General features: G+C 38.0%; 2 protein-coding genes across 16 annotated transcripts in view; one reads left to right on the forward strand and one right to left on the reverse strand.

Annotated features, from left to right (window-relative positions):
- RMI1 (RecQ mediated genome instability 1) overlaps positions 1-13,016 on the reverse strand; it is a 66,601-nt gene extending 53,585 nt beyond the window's left edge. For 3 of the 5 annotated variants that reach the window (XR_006889026.1, XR_006889025.1, XR_006889027.1), the window contains exons 1-2: positions 12,698-12,918; positions 7,922-7,982 (exon numbers count right to left, since the gene is read on the reverse strand). The gene's annotated coding sequence lies outside the window, so the exon portion shown is untranslated. Of the gene's footprint in view, positions 1-7,921; positions 7,983-12,697 lie in introns of all 5 variants that reach the window. The other 2 variants (XM_046663974.1, XM_046663972.1) reach the window with 2 other exon arrangements.
- A 45-nt stretch (positions 13,017-13,061) lies between these two features.
- HNRNPK (heterogeneous nuclear ribonucleoprotein K) lies at positions 13,062-25,751 on the forward strand. 11 transcript variants are annotated; one of them, XM_046663976.1, is made up of 17 exons: positions 13,062-13,194; positions 15,232-15,308; positions 15,413-15,500; positions 15,944-16,041; positions 16,895-16,951; positions 18,415-18,458; positions 19,336-19,408; positions 19,947-20,018; positions 20,519-20,632; positions 21,007-21,135; positions 21,743-22,050; positions 22,182-22,236; positions 22,563-22,646; positions 22,928-22,943; positions 23,020-23,102; positions 23,504-23,673; positions 24,392-25,751. In XM_046663976.1, exons 3-17 carry the CDS (start codon positions 15,443-15,445, stop codon positions 24,423-24,425), a joined length of 1,395 nt encoding a protein of 464 aa, XP_046519932.1. In that variant the 5' UTR covers positions 13,062-13,194; positions 15,232-15,308; positions 15,413-15,442; the 3' UTR covers positions 24,426-25,751. The 11 variants fall into 11 exon arrangements, with proteins under 11 accessions (XP_046519932.1, XP_046519931.1, XP_046519940.1 ...); XM_046663975.1 differs by having other exon boundaries at positions 15,416-15,500; XM_046663984.1 differs by having other exon boundaries at positions 15,416-15,500; positions 24,452-25,751.
- The last annotated feature ends 579 nt before the right edge of the window (positions 25,752-26,330 follow it).

Below are 26,330 nucleotides of genomic sequence, written 5' to 3' on the forward strand. Positions count from 1 at the left end.
ATGTCCTATGGAGGGAACAGAGGTACCCTGAGAATGGAAACTGGGCCTACATAACCCATATAATACACATAGTATGGTCCAGACTGAGCTATTCACATAAAGTAAAAACTCAAAACTCTAATGAAACAGCTGGCCTAGACCTATGCCAGCCAGAGGGTTAGGCTACAGCAACTCCAAAAACACACAAAAGGGACCAACTCCTATCCAACATGAGCTCTCAACCCAAAATTATGACACACTTGTGGAAAATTACCACCATGAGCCACAACAGCAAACACAAGAAACAGGAGAAGTACACCTGAAGAAATTTTTTTTAATGAAGAATCTTAAATTTTTTATCTCTTTGAGCATACCTAATATACTTTAAAAGTGGGACTAAAAGAAGAATAGAAGATAATTAATTAAAAATTCAATAGACAGGATAAACAACAGAGTAAAAACAAATGAAGAGAGAGCTCAGGCATTGAAAATTACCTAGAACAGAATACAAATTAAGAAATTAAGCAAAGAGGGAAAAAAGCTAAGTAGGGAAGATAGGTTCCAACATTGAAATAATCAGTTTCAGAAGGAGAAAACAGAAGTGAAGGAAATATTTTTTAAAAGATAATGATTGAAATTTTTCTAAAATTCAAGGAAGATGATTCCCTAGGTTGAAAAGTTTAATACTGCCAAGCAACATTTTAAAAAATCCATACCTAAATATAGTATGGCAAATTGCAAAACATCACGGAAGAAGAAAAAAACAATCTTAAGACTTAACAAGCTGAATGTAAAATTTGACATAACAAAATGTAGAAAATAGAAAAAGAATTTAGAGGGAAGTTAAAGTATTTGTTTTGTCAATGAGGATAATAGAAATACTAATTAAGTTTAAAATTTTATAGAAAAAAATATTAAATTATGTGTTTAAAGGTAAAATTGGAGGGTTAAAAACATGCATTCTTATAATCTCCCCCAAAAAATTACTGTTTAAAAAGCTATAAAACTCTATGAACAAAATAAATGAGAGAAGAAATAACATCTGGAAAACAGACAGATAAGTAGTACATGACTTAGCAGACACCAGAAAATTGAATTCTAAGCTGGTATTAAGGATGGCTGATTTAAAATCTAGAACCCACAAAAGACAATACTAAGTACATTTGGAAGTAATGGGTATTCTAAAAATAAGATTGATTAGAAGACTTGGAGAACATCTAAGACTGTGGCTTCCCTAATCCCACCTCAGAGAGATTCCTCCTTCTGTCTTCTGGAGAGGGTAAAACAGAGGCTCTCTAGCCTGGGGGCCACCAGAGTACAGTTGAAAGTGGAGGTACCATATTGAAAATAGGAGAATAAATGAATTCTTAAATCCTAAATGCTGAACACACGCTACTCTCTTCCCCTGCCATGCTCCCAGAAACACCAGCAACTTGGCCTATGGTCTCCCAGAAAAAGACTAGAACATCTTTCTCTGGGCAATCTATCACCCTTACAGAAAAGACCTAAAGACACCAACATGAAAGGTTTCCCAATTAAAACAGCCCATTTGGAGAATGCATTTACAGGCTCAAGAGTTTCAAACAGCTTTCCACAGTTCCCCACTCTTAATTGTGACAAGATATCTGAGAAGAGCTTCTAACACTAAACCACATCAAACAGAAAATATGCAATGAAAACTAAAGAGAGATAAAAACTTCAAAAAAGCTGTCATTAATATCCTCAGGGAGCTAAGACATCATATCCATGAAATAAGAATAGGATGCTATAACAAGGAATATTCATAGCGCAAAAAATAACTCAGAAATGTAAGATATGATGGCAGAAATGAAAAACAATAGAAAGAACAGAAGATAAAGTTAAGAAAAATCTCTTCCAAAAGTGAAACATCAATACAAAGAAATCAATAGAACATAGGAGGGAAACATAAAAAAGGATAGCCCAGGAAGTCTAACAGATTAGGAATTCCAGAAAGAGAAAAAACACAAAACAAAGGGGGGTAAACAATTAAAGAAATAAATTAGGGAAAATTTTCAGAACTTAAAGACAAGAGCTTCCAGATGAAAAGGACCCAACACAGTGGATAAAAACAGACATACAACAAGGCATATCTTTATGAAATTTTAGAATACAAGGATGAAGATAATACAAGCCTCCAGAGAGGGAAAACAAACAACAAATAGGTCACATTCAGAAGATCAGGAATGAAAATGGCTTTAGACTTCTCAATGGAAGCTAGAAGGTAAATGAGCAATTCCTTCAGATTTCTGAATGAAAACTTTTTCAAACCTATGAATCTCTACCCAGGCAAAATATCAATCAAGCATGACAGTAAAATTAAAACATTTTCAGATGAGCATTATCTAAAACAATTTTGTAATGGAGGATGTGCTCTAACATAACCGAGGAATAAACCAAGAAAGAGGAAGACAGGGCAGCCTGATGGCACAGCAGCTAAGTCCGCATGTTCTGCTTCAGCGGGCTGGGGTTCGCTGGTTCGGATATGGCACCACTTGGCAAGCCATGCTGTGGTAGGCATCCCACATATAAAGTAGAGGAAGATGGGCACAGATGTTAGCTCAGGGCCAGTCTTCCTCAGCAAAAAGAGGATTGGCAGATGTTATCTCAGGGCTAATCTTCCTCAAAAGAAAAAAGAAAGAAAAGAAAGAGGAAGACATGATATTTTTAATCTTACACAAAAGAGAGGCAAGCATTACAGCAAAGGGTATTTGCAGGATGTAAAGCAAACAGCCCAGAAGGCCTCAGGAGAGATTATTTTTCAAGAAGATGAAATTATGTGAAGACCACTCTTTCCAGGATCTTTCTCTTTCTTGGTTTACACCTCTGTTAGCTGGAGGACTGATGTATCTCAACATAGAGCAGAGATTTGAATAACTGGAGGAGTTAGGGGTTGAACTGATGAAAAACATACAGAAAACCAAGGGGAGAAAAACAACTCAAGAGAAAACAAAATGTTGCACAGAAAAGAAAAAGTAGTATTTGTATACTACATGGCTTAGTTCCAAATAACATGTATATAGTCATAATAACATATACTCTAAATAGTAATCTGACAAAATCTTTAACGTAGCTTTACAGAGATAATAGCGAAATGGAAGAATATGTGTGTTAGGGTGGGGATAGGGGCGTGGTGAGAAAGGTAGATGGAAAAAGAGCTAAATTCTCATCTGCATAGTGAAAGTCAATAGATAACACCTAAAACTGAAATCAAGACTAGCAGTATTTGCATGGTTTCCAGAGCTACAGAAGTAAATACAAAAATGTATCAGGTAGAAAATTATAAAATGGTTGCTTCTGGGGAAGGAGAACAAAGGAGGAGGAGGGCAGGGGATTGCTATTTTTCAAAACAATTCTTTAAAGTTTAATATTTTAAATGACATATATAAAACTTTTGTTTTCCCTATGTTCCACTGATTTCTTTGTATTGACGTTTAACTTTTGGGGGAGATTTTTTTAACTCTAACTTCTATGTGTTCTACTGAATGAGATTGTCGTTTCTGCTACTAGCAATGAACAAAATAGTACAATAGAATGTATGTTTAAAAATTAAAGGTATGAAAGACAAAAAGCTTTCCCCCTAAGATCAAGAATAAGGCAAAGATGTCCACTCAACACACAACATTGTACTGGAGGCCCTTGTCAATGCAATATGGCAAGAAAAAGAAACAAAAGGTATACTGATTAAAACAGTAAAAAACAGCATAAAGACAGACATATAGACAGATAGAAGAGAATAAATAGCCCAGAAATAAACCCTCATATAAACGGTCAAATGATCTTCAACAAAGATGCCAAGACTACACAATAGGGAAAGGACAGTCTCTTCAACAAATGGTGTTGGTAAAACTGGATATCCTCATGCAAAAGAACGAACATGGACCCTTACCTTACAACATACTCAAAAATTAATCCAAAATGGAGATCTAAATGTAAGACCTCAAACTATAAAACTCCTAGAATGGGGCCAGCCCGGTGGCATAGCGGTTAAGTTTGCGCACTCCACTTCGGTGGACCAGGGTTCACCAATTCAGATCCCAGGCACAGACCTACCCACTGCTTAGCAAGCCATGCTGTGGCAGGCATCCCACATATAGAGGAAGATGGGCACAGATGTTAGCTCAGGGCGAAATTTCCTCAGCAAAAAGAGGAGGATTGGTGGCAGATGTTAGCTCAGGGCTAATCTTCCTCAAAAAAAAATAAGAGAGAAGGAAATCCTGTCATATACTACAACATGGATGAACCTTAAGGATATAATGCTAAGCGAAATAAACTAATCACAAAAGACAAATACTGCATGATTCCACTTAGATGAGCTATCTAAAGAAATCAAACTGGGGCCAGACCCGTGGTTGAGTGGTTACGTTTGAGCGCTCCCCTTCAGCAGCACAGGGTTTTGCTGGTTCAGATCCTGGACGCAGACATGGCACTGCTCATCTAGCCATGCTGAGGTGGCATCCCACTGGCCACAACTAGAAGGACCCACAACTAAAAATATATAACTATGTACTGGGGGGCTTTGGTGAGAAAAAGGAAAAATAAAATCTTAAAAAAAAAAAGAAAAAAGAAATCAAACTCATAAAAATAGAAAGTAGAATTGTGGTTGCCAAGGGCCTAAGGGGAGGGAAAAATGGAGAGTTGTTAAATGGATATAGAATTTCATTCATGCAAGATAAAAAGTTCCAGAGATCTGCTGTACAACAATGTGCATACAGTTAATATCACTATAATGTACATTTAAAAACTGTTAAGAGGGTAAGTTTGCGTTACATGTTTTTTACTAAAACATAAAAAGAGAAAAATCAAGAGAGAAGAGGAAGAAAAAAACTATATTACTCCTATCTGCAGAAGACATGAATGTTTATGAACAAAATACGAAAAAAACTACAAAAAGGCTACATCATTTGATAAACGAGTTAGCAAGATGCAAGCGTCTTTTTTGTGCTTTATTTAGTGCCACGTTTTTCACACTTTTGTGCTTTTTGTTGATGATTTCGCTATTTAAAATAACATAGTGCTGAAGTGCTATCTAGTGTTTCTAAGCTCAAGAAAGCTGTGATGTGTCATATGGAAAAAATATATGTGTTAAATTAAGCTTCATTCAGGAATGAGTTATAGTGCCAATGGTCATAAATTCAATATTGATGAATCAACAACGTATATTGAATAAAGTGTCTTTAAACAGAAACATACATAAAACAAGATGACCTATTGATCAGTTGATGAAAATGTTGTCACCAGAGGCTCACAGGAACCTAACTCTGCATTTCCCCTAGGAGCAATAGTTCAGTATTTGCTAATTCATAGTGTTCACGGTAACTTTATAGAACATAACTGCCATGAATGATGAGACTCGACTGCACTAGCAACGAACAAAACAGGACACTTTACAATAGCAGCAAAAATTTAAATCTAACAAAATATGTGCAGGATGTATATACTGAAAACTACAGATTACAGATGAAAGAAACAAAAGACAACCTAAACAAATGAAGAGATATGCTATGCTGAAGACTCCCTCTTGTAAGGTTTCAGTTCTTGCCAAACTGATCTATAGATTTAATTCAATTCTATTCAAAATCCCAGCAATCTTTTTTTGTAAAAAATGACAAGCTGATTCTAAAATTTATATGGAAAGACAAAGGAATTAGGATAGCCAAGATAATTTTGAAAAAGAAAAACCAAGTTGGAGGACTCATACTATCTGCCTTCAAGGGTTAATGTAAAACTACAGTAATCAAGACAGTGCAGTATTGGCAAAAAGATTAACATATAGATCAATGGGAAGAGAAAACAGTCTAGAAATAGGCCCACATATGTATGGTCAATTGATTTCCTACAAAGTTGCAAAAGCAATTCAATGGAAACAGGACAGCCTTTTGAACAAACAGTGCTGAAACAATTGGACAGCCACATGCAAAAATATGAACCTCAACCAACACCTCACACCATATATAAAAATTAACTCTAAATGGATCATAGACCTAAATGTGAAAACTAAAACTGTAAAACAGCTATAAGAAAAGTTAGGAGAAAAATGTTTGGTTTCTTTTTTTTTCTTTGAGGAAGACTAGCCCTGAGCTAACACCTACTGCCAATCCTCTTCTTTTTGCTGAGGAAGACTGCCCCTGAGCTAACATCCATGCCCATCTTCCTCTACTTTATATGTGGGACGCCTGCCACAGCACGGCTTGACAAGCAGTGTGTAGGTCAGCACCCAGGATGCAAATCGGTGAACCCCAGGCCACCGAATTGGAACATGCAAACTTAACCGCTGCACCACCAGGCTGGCCCTGACCTCAGTTTCCTAAAAGTTTTCCTAGAGGCAACACCAAAAACATAATCCACAAAAGAAGGAAATTAATAAATTGCACTTCATCAAAATATTAAAATTCTGCACTATGAAAGACACTCTTAAAAGTATAAAGACAAGCCATACACACGCACACACAACAAGAAAACCACAGACTGGGAGAAACACACAACTGACAAAACACATGTATCCAGTCTATGTAACGAATTCTAAAATTCAATAAAAAAACAAACTCATTTTAAAGTGAGTAAAAGATGTGAATAGACACTTCACCAAAGAAGATATGCAGATGGCAAATAAACACATTAAAAGATGCTCAATATTATTAGATATTAGGGAAACGCAAAGTTAAAATCACAATATGCTACGACACATCTATTATCATAGATAAAAAAATAACTGACAATACCAAATACTGGACTTCTCAGACATTGCTGGTGGGAATGCAAAATGGCACAGCCACTTTGGAAAACAGATTAGTAGTTTGTTAAAAAGAAAAAGAGTTAAGTATTTTCTTAGGAATTTAAACATATACTTACCATACAACCCAGCAATTGCATTACTATGCATTTGCTGAAGAGAAATGAAAACTTACACTAATTAAAAACCTGTATGTGAATGTTTATAGTAGCTTTATTCACAATCACCAAAAACCCACATGCCCTTCAACTGGTGAATGGATAAATAGGGGTACATCATTACAATGATTACTATTCAGTAATAAAAAGGACTATATTGCTAATAGATACAATAATATGGATGAATGTTGGGGTAGGCTATGTCCACCTCAAAATTCATGTTGAAATCCTAACTCACAATGTGATAGTATTAGAAGGTAAGGTCTTTGGGATGTGCTTAAGTCATGAGGGTGGGGCCCTCATGAAAGGGATTAGGGCTCTTATACAAGAACCTTCCCCCACCCCACCCAGAGCTACCTTGCCCTTTCTGCCATGGGAGTTGATAGTAAAAACACGGCCGTCCATGAACCAGAAGTGGGCTCTCACCAGACACCGAATCTGCCAGTGCCTCGATTTTGGACTTCCCAGCCTCCAGAGAAATAAATTTCTATTGTTTATAAGCCACCTCGTTTACATTATTTTGTTATAGTAACCCTAACAGACTAAGACAAATGTCAAATGTGGTTTGCTAAGTGAAAGAAGCCGGACAAAGACTGTATAATTCCACTTATATGACATTCTGGGAAAGGCAACACTACACAAATGGAAAATAGTTCAGTGGTTGCCAAAGGCTATTGGTATGGAGAAGGGTTGACTACCAGGGGCACAAACTTTGGGGGTGATGAAACTGTTCTATATCGTGAATGTGGTGGTGGTGATAATGATGTAAGCGTATGTTTGTCAAAACTCATAGAGCTATACACCAAAAAGAACATCAATTTTGCTGAATGTAAATTATACCCCAACAAAAAAACTGAAGGTAAACACCAAAAGAATAGAAATATAATAACTAGTTTTCAAACTAGCTGAAGAAAACATAGAATAAAGAAAGGCACAAAAGGAGTGCTCAAGCACTATAAATAGAAACAATAAATAAGATGGTAGAAATGCACATAAATACATCAGCAATCATAATGAACATAGATTAACTCACCTGTTAAAAGATACTCTCAAATTGAATAAAGCAAATCCAATTGTACGCTTAAAAGACAGACCTGAAATAAAATAACATCAAAATATAAAACTAATAAAATGAAGGCATGTTAAAACCTCCAAGCACAATTCCATAAGGTCAAAGCTTAGTGACATCTTATCTTCAAGACACAGATCTTTACTTATATAATCTAAGATTCCAAAGTGCTGTTTTATTGCATCTGTTGTCATTTTTTTTAACTTCAAAAATTAAGACAGATCCATGGCCCTTAGACGCGCTCATTCAATAAGTTACCTATATCCTCCACTAAAATTTAAAGAATACAGTGCTGGCAAATGGACCTAGTATAATTTGCAAAGGTGTCAGTCATTAAGCAACTGAAATCAGGACAAAGTGTACTTTCAGCAGACTTATAAATTATTTAAGTGAATTATCAAGGATAAATGCCATAATTACAATTAAGTTGTTTGCAGAATGTTTTATACTATAAATCACTCTGGGTACATACATAACCTTAACTATTATATGCAGCCATATTACACAAATGTTATTTCCTACCTGAACCTGTAAATACTAGGAAATAATACTGTTGCTACTTCTAGGAGGAGGAAGGAACCAGTACAAAGGAAGAAAGGTTGTGAATTGAAAAAGTCAAAGCTGGATAAAAAATGAAACAAATAATGATGAACAGAAAAGGAAACAAACAAGGATGAATTTCAGAAACAATCATCTTACATCCCAGTAGGTACAGTGGTATAGAGAACTGAAGATAAGGGTTTGCTGAAAATAAAAATTAAAACCTCTTATTTGTAAGATTTTAAGCGTTTGTCAAAATATTTTTACATTTACAATATTATCTAAACCTCAAAATAATAATTTATGAAAGAAAGAGTAGGTTTGTCATCTATCTGAGAGAGAATGAAACTGAGGCATGAAGAGTAAGACATAAAGATCATACCTAGTAGCAGACCCAGAACTAGAACATAAATTCTACCACTCTCCATTCCTATACTTTTTTTAAACCCTGCTAACTTAAGTAAAAAGAGAAAAGAAAGCCAGCCTTTCATTTACATATAAAAACCACTTACATATAAAACTCATTCATAAATGGCCATTCTGTACGGGCACTACACTGCTCTTCTAATGAACAGACTTTTCTCAGATTTCATTTAAATAACAAGCTCATCTAGTGCATTCTAAATTATGTCATTTACAAAGTTAAATGAAAGAAAAACTTAACATCACCTACTGCATCTATCTTTCTAACGGTGTCAAAACTACAGCCTTATGATTAAGTACTACTTTTCCTTTTGCTATAACACTACTAAAATATCATGTAAAATAAGTTTTTAAATATTACAAACATATTTTAAGGATTATGTATCTGTTTACTTTATTTTTAAATTTTTTGTTTATTTCAAACGTGTACTTCCTTGTGTTGTTGAACACGGCAAGTGACAAAACTCCTTTGAAATGACAGTTGAGACAAATTCTGAGAAACTGCTCAGTGAATCACAACTAAATTACTCTATTAATGTGTGGCAGTTCTAATTAATAATTCACTTCAAGGACTACCCTCTAAGATTTGAATTTCCACTTTTGGAGCTAACTGATGTACTATAATTTTATAATAATGTTATTGTATCTAGGCAAAGAAAAAAATTCCAGTGACTAAAACCTGAAAAGAAACCTTAAGACACTTTAAAAACACAAGGAAATGTGGTAATAATTAACACTGTTCAAGTACTCAAATACAGCTAATCTCAAATATTTTACCAAAAAGTCAAGAAGTCTGGGGAAAAAACTGCTAAATGCACATTTGTTACACAAAATTCTTCATTTAACAGCAACGTAAGTAGAGTGGAGGGTATATTGATTGAGACATGGATATAGTCTCCACAACTGCATGTTTATAACAATCGTAATAAAAAGATGATTGTATGTATAATAGGATTTTTTCCCTATAGGTTAGAAAGAAAAGTTTATTACAAACTTTAATTAAATGGAAACACTATTATCATGTGGGATCTATTTTATAAAGTTTAGACTGTGGTTCAATAACCAAGCCCCTTAACAATTTAGTAAACCGTATTACTTGCACCTAGTCCTTCAGAGAACCCCTAAGGTTTTCATTCATCATGGTCACTGCAGGTAGAAGCAACTCAAGGGAGGTGTTAGCTAGGGCAGCACAACTTCCCATCTGCTTATACACAAAGAACAGCCCCTGATCCTCAAGAACATCATTGCCCAAGAAAAGAAAAATATGGAAAAGTATACGTTTTTTAAGTTGTACATTAAGAAATGTTCATACCATATGATCTACTTCTTTTACTTTCCAAAATTAACCTTAAGAAAACAATCAGGAATGAAGACAAAGATTTATGTGCCAGAGTGTTTATCATTGTGTTTTTACAGTGTGGAAAAAACAGAAACAATCTAAATGTTCAACAAGAGAAAAAATTAAATACATTAAACTCGATCCATGAAATGGAAGGTTATAGTGTTTTAAAAAACTTTTTAAGGACTATTTAATGACATGAAAATATGTTCATATTTTATTTTGTTAGGAAAAAGACCAGCTATAAAGCTACATTTTAAATCTCCATTAATTTTATAATCACGGGAAAAAAAATTTTAATTCATTGATGTTTTGTGCATGCTAAACTTGGCTGACTACAACAATCTATTTTCTAGATCTCATTTACATTTAACGACTGAAATCAAAAAGAAGTAATCAGTGGGGCTGTTTGTGGATCCTCCATATCCTAAGGTAAGGAAAAGACAGAGAACAGCTTTCAGGAGTTTGAATCCCACCTCTGCTCTGTGACCTTAGACATGTTCCTTAACTTCTCCTAGTGTTAATTTCCTCATCTATAAAACAAAGATAACCGCAATTTACTTGAAGGACTGTAATAGGCATTAATCTGCCAGCACAAGGTCTAGCACGTGGTTGGGAACTCAAGGAAATAGTAATTATAATATTTTAAATAATCATCTGGCTGGCTAGTGATAATCTCAGTTATATTAGCTTATTTAAAGTAAATCCAATAGCTAAGTAATTTTAGCTCTAAATTCACTGGGAGTCCAAAATAATCATACAATTAAAGATACAAAACAAGAGCTGCTGAATCTATCAATCAAATTGGCAACTCCTTGAAGGAGCATAGGTATAGTTTGGTTGAAAACAATAGAGGATGAAATGACAGTGAAAAGATAGACTTTCCTGTTATTTAAAGAGTAAATCCAAAAAGTAAATTAAAAGAGGTAAGGAAGAAAACAAACGGAAAAAGAAGAAAAACCATCTAACAATGGCATCTAGAAAAGGGAAGTAATAGCTTTCACCAGTTGGGTCCAGTCAGAAATCAGTGAAACTGGGAGGAATAAGTTTTAGGATAGGGCTGCTTAGAGAAAATGATGGCTGCAACAGAAACACTAGTTTGAAAGAAGCATCATTAGTACAAATACCCCTCTATGTGCCTATTAGTGTTTAGTGAAATATCCCAGGTTTTAAATGACAGATTCAATCAAATGTTGCTAATCCTGACTGACAGGATTAAATCTCTATAATCCAAGTATCCCAGGCCCTTCGTAAACTCATCAATTCTTGGTTGAAGATTTAATAAAAATCTGGTATCAGAGAACCAAAAATCGTAGAACCAAAACGTGAGTTAAGTTTTACCTCCCAACAAGACTATGATACACTCTTCATGATGGGGGCCATTAAAAAAAATATTACTACTTAAAGAGATCTTGTATAAACTCCACAGTCGCAGACACTATGCTCTAACGGTGTTTGTCAACTATCCTCCCAGCCATTAAAGGTTGGTGCTTCACAAAGTCCTCAGTTCCCCCTAACGAGAGCTTTCCTCCCAATTAGGCAAGTAAAAGATAATGGATGGCTGCAATCACAGCCATTAAAAAAAAAATGCTGGTTACATCTATTTTACAAACTATGCAAGAGAGAAATCAAGTTACAATGGAATGAATCAGCACAAATTCATCATTACGAAAACATAAATGTATTCTGCTAATGGTGGATTTAGCCTTATATATAAATTACAACATTTCCATGCTTCGACGTGAGTTCAGGGTCGTGGGTGAAGGCTGGGGGTTGAAGAGCCAGGATGTGGAAATTAGGTACCATCAGGCCTGCCGAGATCCCAGGTTTGTCACCGATTCGGGGTGACCTGATGTGCGTTAACAAAAGAAATCATCAGAGCTTGACACAGGGGCTTTAAAAGTAAGCACCGGAACACAAACCAAGTATAAACTGAATACGCTAGAACGGTAACACCCTTGAGGGTGAAGTTTTTGGTCTGTTTTAATCACTGCGTAATCCCCTGACACGTGGTAAGCGCCTTAGAGCGCTGAATGAAAGGAACGCGGATGTTTACAATGTATTTTGCGATTTGCATTCATTTGGGGAGCTGAAGGCAATAGTACTTTCAGAAATTCTTCACAAACTGCAGCGACGACACTACAAAATACTCCTATCACAGGCCCCATTAGCAAAAAGAAAGAAGAGAGAAACGAACGAAAGGTCTCTTCAGAACCGAAAGCCCTGAGGAGACACCTGGGCTCTCCCGGGCGAACTGGCTCAGGTCGGACGCGTGGGGACAAGTGCTCCAGGACTCCGAGGCTCTCGCCGCCACAGCCGGCCCGCGTTCCCCGGGATCCCGCTCGAGCGGACGGCGGCCCGCAGCCTGGGCCACGCCTGACAGGTGCTGCGGCCCGTTACAAACAGCGGGTGTCGGCGGGCGGGCAGGCTGCACTTACCGACGCGCAGCTCCCCCGCAGCCGGCAGCCCAGGCGAGAGCGGGGGTTCCAGGGACGGAGGGAGACGCGAGTACGGACTGTGGAAACGGGGACATTCGTCTGGGCCTAAGACCGACCTGGGCGGGACCGTCTTCGCCCCACGCAACCGCGGTTCCTGGGCCGCGCGGCTGTGAGAACAGGAACGGTGGCCGCGCGCGCCCTAAGCCTTTTTTTACCTCTTCCCGCCCGATTTGCCGCGCGCTCACGCCCCTCCTCCAAACCCAAAAAACTCCTTCGGGCCTCGAAAACGCCCCTTTCCCGCCCCCTCCCTGTGAGCGTGAACGAGACGGCCTTTAGTTCTCGCGATAGTCTTTTCCCCTCCCCCCAACTAGTGAGTGCGCGAACGGGAAAGGAGGAGGGCGCTCCAGGCGAAAGCACTGCAGACGCCATTATCCTCTGTTTCTCTGCGGCACCAACGTCGACGTTTTGCCTGCGTCCCGCTTATTTGCGGCCTATAGGTAATTAGGGTTGTTGGGGTTTGGGTATTATGGATTCAGGCACGGGTTTGGCCTTCCTAAAGGCTGCGTGAACTTTTTCCAATCCCGGTTTTTTCTCGGGGCCCTTAGCGGCCTTAGAGCCTAAAGGGAGGCGCCGGCGGGAGGTGGGTCGTCGCCTCCTCCGGCGCCTTGATTGACGCGGCCTTGGGCCAATCGCTTCGTCCTCGCGCCACCGCTGAAGCCCGGGCAGCCAATCGGCACGGCGGCGGGGTAGGAGAGTGCGAGGAGGCGGGGGAGGGCGGCGGGGGCCTGCGCTCGTTCTCTGTCTAGCTGTGACCGGCTGAGGCGGTGCGGCGGCTTGGGGACGGCGGCCTCGCGCGGTGAGGAGCGGGGCTGGGCTAGCGGCGCGTGGGGTCGAGGGTTGGAGACCTATTTTTCCGCTTGAGGGAGGCGTTTGGGGGCTGCTGGGTGGTTGGCCGGTGCTCCGAGAGGGAACGTTGCCCGGTTTCCCTTCCCCCACCTCCGCCATTTCCCGGAGCGTATATCCGCAGTCCTCCTGGTGATATTGGAGGCTTCGGGCAGTCGCGAGGCATATACTGTCAGAGGAGCTGTAGTTTCGTAGTTTCGGGACCCAGGCGCCTGTGGAGGAAGAAGGGGCCGGCGGGCGGCACCGAAGGCCGTGGAGGACGCCGCTGTCTCTTTGTGTGGGTCCCGCCGCACTCGGGCGCTCCCGGCCTGGGTCTGGCGCTGGAGCGGGGGAGGTGGAACGGTTGGGGCTGCCTCGGTTGCTTTGTCTCTCCCGCAGTGGGGGGAGGGCGCGGGGGATGAGGGCTCGGGACCGCGTGGTGGGTGGGGGAGGGGGTCCGCGCTCGGCTCCGCCTAGTCGCACGTAGTCGCCATTACGCGGGCCGCCATTTCCTGTCGGATCCGGGTGAGGAGCGGTGCGGCGCTGCACGGCTCGCGTCTGGCTCTTTCAGCTCCGGTTGCCCGGCCGTTGCCGATCCCGGTACCGGGTGTGGGGAGGGACGGGCATGTTTGCGCCCTGTTGGTCGCGCGCCTGCTTAGCGATTTTCGCGGACTGGGGAATGGTGACTGAAGGACCTGCAGGACGAGTCGCGGCAACGCTATCTTACGAATAGGCCCTGCTGTTTGTCCTTAAACTCCTTTATCCAAATCTTCCCACACTGAGCGCTTAATTGGGCGATGGGCCAGAAGAGTAGTGTTTCAGTTCGTCTTTAGAGTGGTTTATCGACAAACGTTTTGGGAAAAGGATCCATAAATGTTGCCTTGATTTTTTTAGTTCTAGGCTGTTTAGCTGTCCAACTTTTAGCAGGGGCCTCATGTCGCCTCCTTTTGCCGGTCTTGAGAGGGAAGCTAAAAGGCTGTTTGCAGTCCCAGCAACAGTCGGGTATTCGAGGTATAGTTATTAGGTTGTATCCTTTTTGGTCTAATTAATTCACCCGCTAGTGAAGGTGTCAGTGTTTTCAAGGGCTCCCTTCGCTCTGTTTAATCGAGTACTGGCACTTTGGGTCTGCACCTATATCAGGTTTTCAGATTTATCCTTTGAGTAGATTGACCGATTCTTGGATATGGCTTGAATTTGCCTGTATGTTTGTAAACTTGGGAAGTTTCAGGGAATGGCATTTCTCAAGTCACGAATGAAAAAGCCAAAAGCGATTAAAAATTCCAATATAAAATTAATTTTGTGTGTCCTTTCATAAATTTATGAAAAATTTCATAATTTGAAAAAATTTGACAAAGTTGAGACTCGTAGGCTTATATGCCTTACATGCCTCTGGACATGGATTTATTGTATGTAATGAAAATGTACCCTGGTGGAATTCGATCCAGTGGCTAAAGATGTGTTTTTCTTTTTTCGAAGAATAGGAAATGGTCCTTTGGATTTTGTTAAGGCAATCACTTGAAACTTTAAGACCCTAAAACAAAGAAGCAGGTTTTAGAAATAGCTGTTTAATTTGTTGTGTTCAGATCAGTGTTCATTAGTATTCGGTAATAAGCAACCAAAAAAGCAAAACTGATTTGTGTTGGTTTTTATAGGCTACTGCAGCGCTAGGGTGTCAGTTGGTCCCGCCCAGAACGCTTCAGTTCTGCTCTGCAAGGATATATAATAACTGGTACGTTCTAGAAGCAGAGTCATTTCTTTGCTCTTTTTAATATTTGGCAAGATGTATAGCTTACTTCTCAATAAGCCAAATGTACTAGCCTCTTTGTTTTTCAGCAGATTGGTGTGTCCATTTAATACAAGAAAATGGAAACTGAACAGCCAGAGGAAACCTTCCCCAATACGGAAACTAATGGTGAATTTGGTGAGAGGACATTTTAATTGTAACTATTTTGTATTTTCCATTCTGTTAATTTCATCATTACTTTATAATTGTGTGTTTAGTCTGAGATCCCTGTCAGTAACATTGGCTTTTTTTATGAACTGAAAGTAGCCGTTTGTATAGGTAGCTGTAAACTGATGATAAAAAGAGAAAGCCAATAAATATTAAAATATTTCCTTGCATTTTGGAATTTCTAACCCCTTGAAGTATTTTGTCACAGTATCTTGTGATTAGAAAATGTTATTGGAAGGGAACCTGCTTTTATTCACACTTAAAAGTTCTTCAGATTTGAAACAAATCTTTTCAAAGCCGAATGGAGTTGTTTTCTCTAATTTAACTTGTGTGTTAGAACTAAAGTAATTAAAAAGAGGTGCCTTTTCTTAGAGATGCTGGTGCTCTGTTTGAAATGTAAACTTAATTTCTAGGTAAACGTCCAGCAGAAGATATGGAAGAGGAACAAGCTTTTAAAAGATCTAGAAACACTGATGAGATGGTTGAATTACGTATCCTGCTTCAGAGCAAGGTATAAATTTTATTGAAAATTTGAAAGTGGTTCTTTCTTACGTAGAAATCAAGTTCTGGTTCTCTGGGAAGCCTTCAAAGCCTTAAAGGTTGAAGAATATGATAGATTTGTGTGGCTTTTTCTAAACAGACTTGTAGGCCACGGTGGCTTTGTTAACTGCTAACATTAAAATGAAAGTTCTTAGTATACAGTCAAGCACCGTAGAATGACATTTCAGTCATCAGTGGGCCAGGTGTACGGAAGTGGTCTTGTATAATTATTAGTGCCAGATAGACTTTTGTGGTAGGTTATACCATTTAGATTTGTTTAAGTACACTGATGTTGACACAAAGACGAAATCACCTAATGACACATTTCTAAGAATGAATCTCTGTCACTGTGCTTAAGTGACAAATGACTGTAGTGAGCCACTACAGGTCAAACTAGGAGAAGGGTATGGGTGGTCCTTAAAGCATTAATGGATTAACCATTATATCTTGATTACATTGTGGATTCATTAGAAAACATCCTGGTTGGCAGCTTGCTTGATTAATATCATATGTCATAATGTGAAGGTACCTGCTAATATTTAAATTGATTGTTCACAGAAGGGTACTGTAAAATTAACCAGTGCTGAAGTTGTATACTAAATGTATTTTTGGCATTCTGAATATATTTCAAAGCTCTGTCTTTGGTGTTCTCAAAGCAATAGACGTTTTGTTTTTTTAAACCTGATGGTTTTGATATCCACAAGTAGATTTTCAGTCCTGTAACAGAGGTTAGAGATTTTTTTTGTTGTTAAAGCTTGAGAGCATATGAAGACACAATTTGAGAAAAAGACAAAATAAGTTTCTTGTCTTTTTGTCTTTTCCAGAATGCTGGGGCAGTGATTGGAAAAGGAGGCAAGAATATTAAGGCTCTCCGTACCGACGTAAGTATTAGAGTTTAAACTACTACACAAGCAGCTTCAGTTGATGTGTTTGTAGAAATTTAAAGATTTGCATCATAGAAATCATTTAATAGTCTAGATACAAGCCATTTGTAATAATCGGTTGCGTAGATGATTTCGAGGTTTGTCATTCCTGATTTGTTACAAAGCTCGGATTGAGTTGGGGGGAGGGTTCTATATTAAACCTCTTCACTTTCTAATAACTTGCCACCAAATTATTCACTTCAAGATAACACCTTAATTGGAAATAACCATAAAAACCCTAATTGCACCATTTCCCATGTGTTTGATTTAGTTATAGTATTACTGAAAACCATTGCAGGTGGCTGATAAAACCCAGAAATTTTTATTTGCTTTTTTTCTTTAAAAAAAAATCACCCATCTGTTCTTTAACACTTGCACATGGAGCACGAAGAAATTAATGTTGAGGTTGCATGATTTAAATATGGGTAAAGAATAGAGTAGGGACTTAATCTTAAAACTGGGAAATTCTCAATGCAGATTTGTTTGAATCTTCATATTTTATAGTGGGTTGACTCTTGTGATTAGACACATTAAATGTTAATATCACCGGAGGTGAGCATATTTCTAGGACTTGGCTACACCAAAATTCCTAAATTTTTTTCTCATAGTGTTCACACTCTTTAACATTTTCGTGCTAAAGTTGAGGCAAACAATAACTTTGTGTTGAGTACTTATTTGATAGTATTTCATTTCTCTCTTGGTCGCAGATCTTTGTATGTTCCTCTTGATTACTGTAAACTGAACTTGAAAATTTGTTTAAAATTTTACTTGCCTGTTAGGATCTAGGAATGCATTTTAAACCTCCAGGAAACCAAACTAGTCTTTTAAGAGTTAGGGTTTTTGGTGGTGTGAGAATTTTTGTTTTGTCTTTTATAAACCTCTCTTCTCTAATCCAGATGTTCTGTATAATTATCTGGGTTATTAATTTCCCCATTTCCTCAAGAATTTCAGAAAACTGAGTCATGACAGGTTTTGTGTCTACCCTCATGAGCCAGCCTGCTACTGAAACATCGTTTGTTTAAAAAGAAATAGCTGGAACCATCATTTAAGGTCCTTAAATGTTAAGCCACAGTCAGATGTAGAGAAGTCCATTATTGTGTTAGTCTTCAGAACAACTTAAGCTTGTTTCATTAATTGAGAGTATGAGTATAGTTTGTATTAAATTAAAATTTATTGCTTTTCCCCCTTTTCCCTCTCCTTGTTTTTTTGGCCATATATCTCCGTTGCCCATGTACTGGATCGACTTACCCCTGCGTTGCCCACCATGACGTTGGCCCATCCGCCCCTGAACGCCCATGTGAAAACCCTGGTTGGCTATGCCCAAAAATGTGCTCGTTGCCAAACGGGTACCATACTTGACAACTTCTGATTGAATGCCCATGCCCAATGCCAACATCCACGAACGCCAATGACCAATGCAGTACAATGCCAGTGTTTCAGTCCCAGACAGCAGTGGCCCCGAGCGGTATGTCCCAACAGTTTATGCCTCACTGCCTGATTAGAAAGAGAGAAATGTATTTTATTACCTGCCTTTTATATAATTAAATAGTATCCCCTTTAGACGGTGTATTGTTTTTCAAGTTTCTGTCTTATTTTCCCCATTAAGTCTTTTTGTCACTGAACTTTTACCGTGAGTTGCCCACCCAAACGATCCACTAATTTTATTTCGATGGAAGGAGCACAGCTTCAAGTGTTGCATATTTGCTGCATTGTAAATCAAATTGTTACCAAAATAGTCTCTCGCTCTGTCTTTGTGGCCCACCTTGCTTCCCAACATTGCCTGTTCATAATTTTTTCTGATGAAATGCTAACTCTGGTTCACTTTCCTTCACTTCTCATTTGTGTTGTCTTTGTTTTGTCTCGCATTTGTATTTGTTTTCTTGCAGAGCCCATTAGTGATCTAATTTCTAACTGGTATCCATAACCTTACTCCAAGTACAATGTTCACCACTTGCATATTCCCCCACTTTGCCTAAGAGAAGGTGTGCCAGTTTACCAATGTAACAGCGAGGGTATCCTTAATTAACTTAGTGGTGGCGGGGAACATAAATATTCAACTCTGCTTCAGTTCTGGTCAATTTATTGCCCACTTAATCTGAGCCCTTCCAAGAGCCCATTCTCTCTGTCTCTCTGCAAGTCTCCTAATATTGTTATCATGTCTGTATTGGGCATAAAACAAAATGCATGTGAAAAATCTGTAAATAGGCTACTTTAAATGGGGAGTATTAAATAGTTGTATGTTACTTCTCTGTAAAAGTTTGTATGACTATTGGTTATGAACACAAAACTCATTTTTCTTTTCCACCTTTTTTGTACTATCTGGTATTTGTGATGTTTGACAGCATATTGAGTATCAGTGCTGATATTGAAACAATTGGAGAAATTCTGAAGAAAATCATCCCTACCTTGGAAGAGGTAGGCTCATTTTTTTATGTATTTGCTAATTGAGGGGGGAATGTTTAAAGGATGTTTTATTGGGGCATAATGGGGGCAGTAGGGAGATTGAATATAACAGTTTGTGGCAGTAGTATCTTAAAACCTGCTGCATAATGTGCAGGTTTACTGTACCCACATTATTTGTTTAAAAATGTAGTCTGGCCACTCCAGAGTAAATACGAACTACCTGTGGTCGGGTACTTTCATGAGTTTAGCATGTCTTTTATGGGCTTTAGTTTTAGAGAGGTGTTTCTTAACTTAGAATATTGATTATGGGACTGTGTTAGAAAGGACTATTTGATGTAGTTTGAGGATTTTAAAGTTCTATGTAATCATTTATTTACTAGGTGTGTATAGGGAGAAAAGCATTGTAAATTGATTCTTAGTACAGATAAGCAGTTTCTCAATATTTAATAACGTAGATGTGAAATATGTTGTAGTAGCTTTACCAATATATGCGACAATAGCCTGATCACACTAGACACTTAACCTATTACTCTTATTTTTCTACTTTCAGGGCCTGCAGTTGCCATCACCCACTGCAACCAGCCAGCTCCCGCTCGAATCTGATGCTGTGGAATGCTTAAATGTATGTCATAGTGCCATTGAACCCCACTGAAGTATGGAGCCTGGCCCATAGGATCAATTTTGTTTTTAACATAGTGTGCTTTTCCCGTCTCTATAGAAAAAGGCTTAAAAACATGATAAATGAATGGTCTTACAACTCACTGTTGACCCTGCTCCATGCTGCAGTGGGAATTAACTACATTTGCAAAGTGCTTTGCAGTCATTTTTATTATGGTGTTATTTGAATGTTAATAATAATTTTGTGGTAACAGCGACATGCTAAATGGCTGCAGTGTGGGTATGGTGTTGCAGGACCTGAAAATAAAATAGTTTTTTAAGGTGGTGCAGAATGTCCTTTTTGGGCCTGGCTATTGAGGATAATAAGCACATAACTGGTAAAGTTATTAAAATATAAATTCAGGTTGCTCACTGCAACAGTATATTGTTATGCTTATAGCAGATAAGTGTGTATGATTGGGGAATCCTTGATTTGGGACTAAAATTTTACAACTCTCTCTGCAGTACCAACACTATAAAGGAAGCGACTTTGACTGCGAGTTGAGACTGTTGATTCATCAGAGTCTGGCAGGAGGAATTATTGGGGTCAAAGGTGCTAAAATCAAAGAACTTCGAGAGGTGAGGCACTGTTTTGTTTTCTTCTGCCGTATTACTGGAAAATGGTTTTTCATATAGACTTACTTCAGTGGGCTTCTCACTCCCCCTTTTGAGTTCCTTTAGTTCACCATCACTTCAGTATTTATTTAGTTTCTAGTATCTAGTTAGCTATTAAAATACACCAAAAAGGCCTAGCTGTGCTAGACAAGTTACTTTGTCAAAATTCCTAGGCCAATGCAAAGTCCTAGAGTTGCTAACCAGATTTTCATATTGAGGGAGAAAAATTACTCAGTACAAATGTAAATTTCGTTTGAACCTAGGAAACCTACTTTTAGTGCATTTCTTTTTTTTCTTCTTCTGATTAACTATTTTTTTCTTTTGTAAACTTATTACAGAACACTCAGACAACAATCAAGCTTTTCCAGGAATGCTGTCCTCATTCCACTGACAGAGTCGTTCTTATTGGAGGAAAACCTGATAGGGTTGTAGAGTGCATAAAGATCATCCTTGATCTTATATCGGAGGTACCTTTGTAATGCCTTATTTACTTTTAATCTCATGAAACAGAAATATGTATGTTACTCAAAAGTAGTTTCAGAATGTTTAGACAAATGGCTTTTACTTGTCCTTTCCTTAGCAATTGCCTATCACTCTGTTTTAGCAGTAGTCTTGGAGAGTGGTCATACGATTACTGGTGAGATTTTTATAGCCTTTCATCCTTTGAATGAAGTTCCTAGCCTTCCTCTATAGTACTACATTGCACAACTTTCAACTGATGTGCCTCATGGGTTACAGGCTTACCCAAGATACTGATCCTCTCAGCCCTCACAATAGTCATTTTCTTCGTAGACCTTATCATGAAATGTGAAAGGCATTCATAGTCTCTTCCCTAAGATCTAAGAGTAAAACCAAGCTGCTACCCACCCCAGCAGTAAAACTCACTGTTTAGGACTCATCAAAAATGCTGTTGTTTTTTTTTTTAATCACTTGCTTCCTGCTATTATCTGTGCATATATTCCAATCCCTGTCTCAAGTATCTCCCAGGAGAAACAAAGGAGTTGAAATGTTTTTGTTTATTAAAAGAAGGTTCTCTTTCTTCAGTCTGTAACGTTGGGTATGTTGTTGTTTTAGTCTCCCATCAAAGGACGTGCACAGCCTTACGATCCCAATTTTTATGATGAAACCTATGATTATGGTGGTTTTACAATGATGTTTGATGACCGCCGTGGACGTCCAGTTGGATTTCCCATGCGGGGAAGAGGTGGTTTTGACAGAATGCCTCCCGGTCGGGGTGGGCGTCCCATGCCTCCGTCTAGAAGAGATTATGATGATATGAGCCCTCGTCGAGGACCTCCTCCTCCTCCTCCTGGACGAGGTGGCCGGGGTGGTAGCAGAGCTCGGAATCTTCCTCTTCCTCCACCACCACCGCCTAGAGGAGGGTGAGTTTCTTTCATCCAAGCATTGTTAACATATAAGATGCAAGACTTTGCGGGTAGATAGGGTAGATTTTTATTTGATGTGTGTGACATGTAAACAAGCTGAGGTTACAAGTAGTACTGTATACTTGCAGAGATCTAATGGCCTATGACAGAAGAGGAAGACCTGGAGACCGTTATGATGGCATGGTAAGAACTTTTGTTTATCGTTTGTGTATGTATGAGGGCTGTAAGGGGTCTTAAAGTGTCCGGTAGGTAACATTTTGTTGAAGTTTATCGTTCATTGAGAACAGCTCGTCTTACAAATGGACTTTTTTCTAGCTGCTTTAAATCATCATTTCAGTTTGCTGGAATATTAACACTTTGTTGAACCCTTTTTGTTCCCCCAAAATAATGTGATTGCTGCCGATTTACATATTTTAGTGACATGAAGTAGAAATTGGGCATATAAAAAAACAGTAGCTCTGTGACAAATATAGTACAGATTCATGTTAATAGTTCTGTGTCTAACACAGGTTGGTTTCAGTGCTGATGAAACTTGGGACTCTGCAATAGATACATGGAGCCCATCAGAATGGCAGATGGCTTATGAACCACAGGTTGAGTATCATGGATGTTTGTGTGTTTGTATCAGTAATAATTTTAAGGTGCTTGCTTACTCAGCATTAAGTGTTTTATTTGCCCGCGTGTAATATTTTTGAATCTTTGAATGCTGTGTACTTGAGTGATTTCCTCCCCCAACAGTTGTCTTCTGAAGATTATTAGGGAGGATTTGGGTGGACTTTAGTTTTCTAAACTTGAGGAATTTTAGGAATATAAAAATACCTAAAGCGTAGTTTTGAAGGCAAAGTAATTTTCTATTTTTCCTTTTCATTTTTAGGGTGGCTCCGGATATGGTAAGTTTTCTCCTTTGTGAAATCAAACATTATTTCATGCTTCTTAAATGAACTTAATGCTCATTATTTAAATCAGATTATTCCTATGCAGGGGGTCGTGGCTCATATGGTGATCTTGGTGGACCTATTATTACTACACAAGTAACTATTCCCAAAGATGTAAGTATCTTTAATATTACAAAGAACATTTAATGAACCATTTTCTTTAAGTTTCCTGACTTATGATTAAAAGGTTTCAATAAAAATAGTAATTTGGTTTTAGGGTTAAAGTTGTTTTAACAATTTCAGTGAGGTGTCATTCTCCAGTTTGAGTCTTGTCAAGTGATGTTTCATACTATTAAAAGAAGAGGGTTTTGAGCCCTTGATTGATTTGTAAAAGGAAACATTGATGTATAGTGTAACTAAATTATAGTCCAAACCTTAACTAGTTAGGGGCATTAAATAAATAAAATAACTAACTATACAAAGTTCATATAGTTGTTTGATGGTTATTGAAAATACAGGTAATACAATCTCTTTTAAAGTATGTTGTAAGCACTTGTTTTTAAAAATCTTTTCAGTTGGCTGGATCTATTATCGGCAAAGGTGGTCAGCGGATTAAACAAATTCGTCATGAGTCAGGAGCTTCGATCAAAATTGATGAGCCTTTAGAAGGGTCGGAAGATCGGATCATTACCATTACAGGAACACAGGACCAGATACAGAATGCACAGTATTTGCTGCAGAACAGGTAAGTTTAGGTTTAGCTTTATGTTAGCCTACACATACTAAAACTTTAAAAAGCTTTTCTTCTCAGTTGATTTTTCTTTTAGAAGCCATGGTGTCTCAACCTTTTGGGGACCTAACTTCTAAACATTCTAATAGCTTTGCTTTAATTTTCTCCTGCTTTCTTACTAAAAACGAAGACATTCAATACTAATCTTGCTGGAAGAAGTCTTAACCAAGCAAACTTCTTATTTCTCTGGTGAAAACTGCTGCCCAAACTACTTGTTATAAATTATACAGAGCCTGTAGAAAATATAGAAGATTCAGTGGATGTTGGTCTAGTTCTGTGTGGAAGACTAGTGATTTTGTTGTTTTTAGATAACTAAATCGACAACAAATCACAGTCTGCCATATGGCACAGGCCATGCCTCTACAGGACAAATGATTGGTGCTGTAAAATGCAGCATTTCACACCTTTACTGGCATTTCTTTGTCTTTTTCTACCAAATATTAACAACTTTTGATTTCGTTTTCTTAATTCTACTCTACTAATGTCTGGTTCACTATTAATCATTTTTCTTGAATTTTACATTGCTCTGATTTGTAATTGCTAATGTACTCTTATTTTCTAATTGTAATGGACATGTTTATCATTTTAATTTAGCATTGAAATTGTCTTAATGTTGATTAAGATGTTACGAACAAAAATTCTAATTCGTACTTTTTTTTCTTTTCTTTTATAGTGTGAAGCAGTATGCAGATGTTGAAGGATTCTAATGCAAGATATTTTTTCTTTTTTATAGTGTGAAGCAGTATTCTGGAAAGTTTTTCTAAGACTAGTGAAGAACTGAAGGAGTCCTGCATCTTTTTTTTTTTATCTGCTTCTGTTTAAAAAGCCAACATTCCTCTGCTTCATAGGTGTTCTGCATTTGAGGTGTAGTGAAATCTTTGCTGTTCACCAGATGTAATGTTTTAGTTCCTTACAAACTGGGTGGGGGGGGGGAAGGGCGTGCAAAAACTAACATTGAAATTTTGAAACAGCAGCAGAGTGAGTGAATTTTAATTTTTGTTCATTGTTGGTGGTTTAAAACAAAATTCCCCCCATGTAATTATTGTGAACACTTTGCATTGTGGTCACTGTAACATTTGGAGGGGGTGGGACAGGGAGGAAAAGTTAACAGTAGTCCATATGTCCCTGGCATCTATTCAGAGCAGTGTGCAGAATGTAATGCTCTTTTGTAAGAAACGTTTTATGATTTTTAAAATAAATTTAGTGAACCTATTTTTGGTGGTCATTTTTTTTTTTTAAGGTGGTCATTTTTCAAATGACTAAATTCCCCAAACTAAACAATAAGTTTGATTTTCAGCTCCTCTGTTGGATATAAATAAATGCATCTCTTGAACGTAGGCAAAATAGCTTGGCAAATTCACTTCTGGTGGTTTCTTAATGGTTTGAAAGTCCATTGCTTGGGAAAAAATTCCGTCATACACATTCATGCTTATAATAAGCTGGGGGTTTTTTGTTTGTTTGTTTTTGCAAATGCTGGCCCCTACTTTGCAACAGATTTCTGTTAGTAATTGTGAAGAAGAACCAAGGTGGGGAGCAATACTACAAGTTGCGTAGTGGTATAAGTATGTACCAGAAGCCTAATGGCAAAAAGTTTTATGAATCAGAATAATACTTGGTTATGGAAGTGACTGATGCTAAAAAGAAACTCATTATTTTTTATTAGATAATTTCTCACCTATAGACTTAAACTGTCAGCCTGCTAGTGTTTATTAGTTAAACTTTGTAAAATATATATATATTCTTGTTTTTTCATTGTATGCAAATTGAAAGAAAGATGTACCATTTCTCTGTTGTATGTTGGATTATGTAGGAAATGTTTGTGAACAATTCAGAAAAAGATGAAAAAGTTCCTGTGGATGTTTTGTGTAGTATCTTGGCATTTGTATTGATAGTTAAAAGTTCACTTCCAAATAAATAAAACACCCATAATGCTAGATTCAATGTGTGCCCAATTTGAACAAGGGTTGGTTGAACACCTGTAAAATTTGTTAAAACGTTCCTCTTGTAAGGAAATACAGTAATCTTAAATTATGTATTTTTCGTGTGAAGTGTTTTTCTAGCATTTATAAATGAAGTCTGGTAGGGGTGGTAAATATAAAAATGCAGTAGGTTCTTAATTTGTTAAAGGGGAGTCTAGTATAACAAGAGCTGAGTCATCTAATTCTACGAAGTCTTCCTGTTCTCATATTACATATGATAAATTTGAGTGAGTCTAAGTTTCTACCTTTAAAATAGCTCGTTTGATGTTTGAAAATACGTATGATGTAAAATAACTGGGGTGTGGCTCCTGGCTTATGAATCCCTAAAATACTACCTCTTAGCCCCCACATGTTCAGAAAGCATTAGAACAACTCAACAGTTATATGGAAAAAGATTCGTGGATGCAGTTCTGCTTTTAAATTTAGGAGAGACATGTATAATAGAAGAATCTAAAGTGGGCAGTTTGCCTGGAGATATATATATAAGTAGTACATCCAGATATTCTATTTGAGGCTATTAGAATTTCAGTGGCACTCCCCTTTTAGTTTGAGGAGGGCAACTGAGTGTTCTCTTAGAGATTAAGGGTGTCACAATATGGCTTAAAACTAGTGAATGTTAGATGTGGTATGGTT

Source organism: Equus quagga, chromosome 6 (genome assembly GCF_021613505.1).
Source record: "Equus quagga isolate Etosha38 chromosome 6, UCLA_HA_Equagga_1.0, whole genome shotgun sequence".
Taxonomy (NCBI): Eukaryota; Metazoa; Chordata; class Mammalia; order Perissodactyla; family Equidae; genus Equus; species Equus quagga.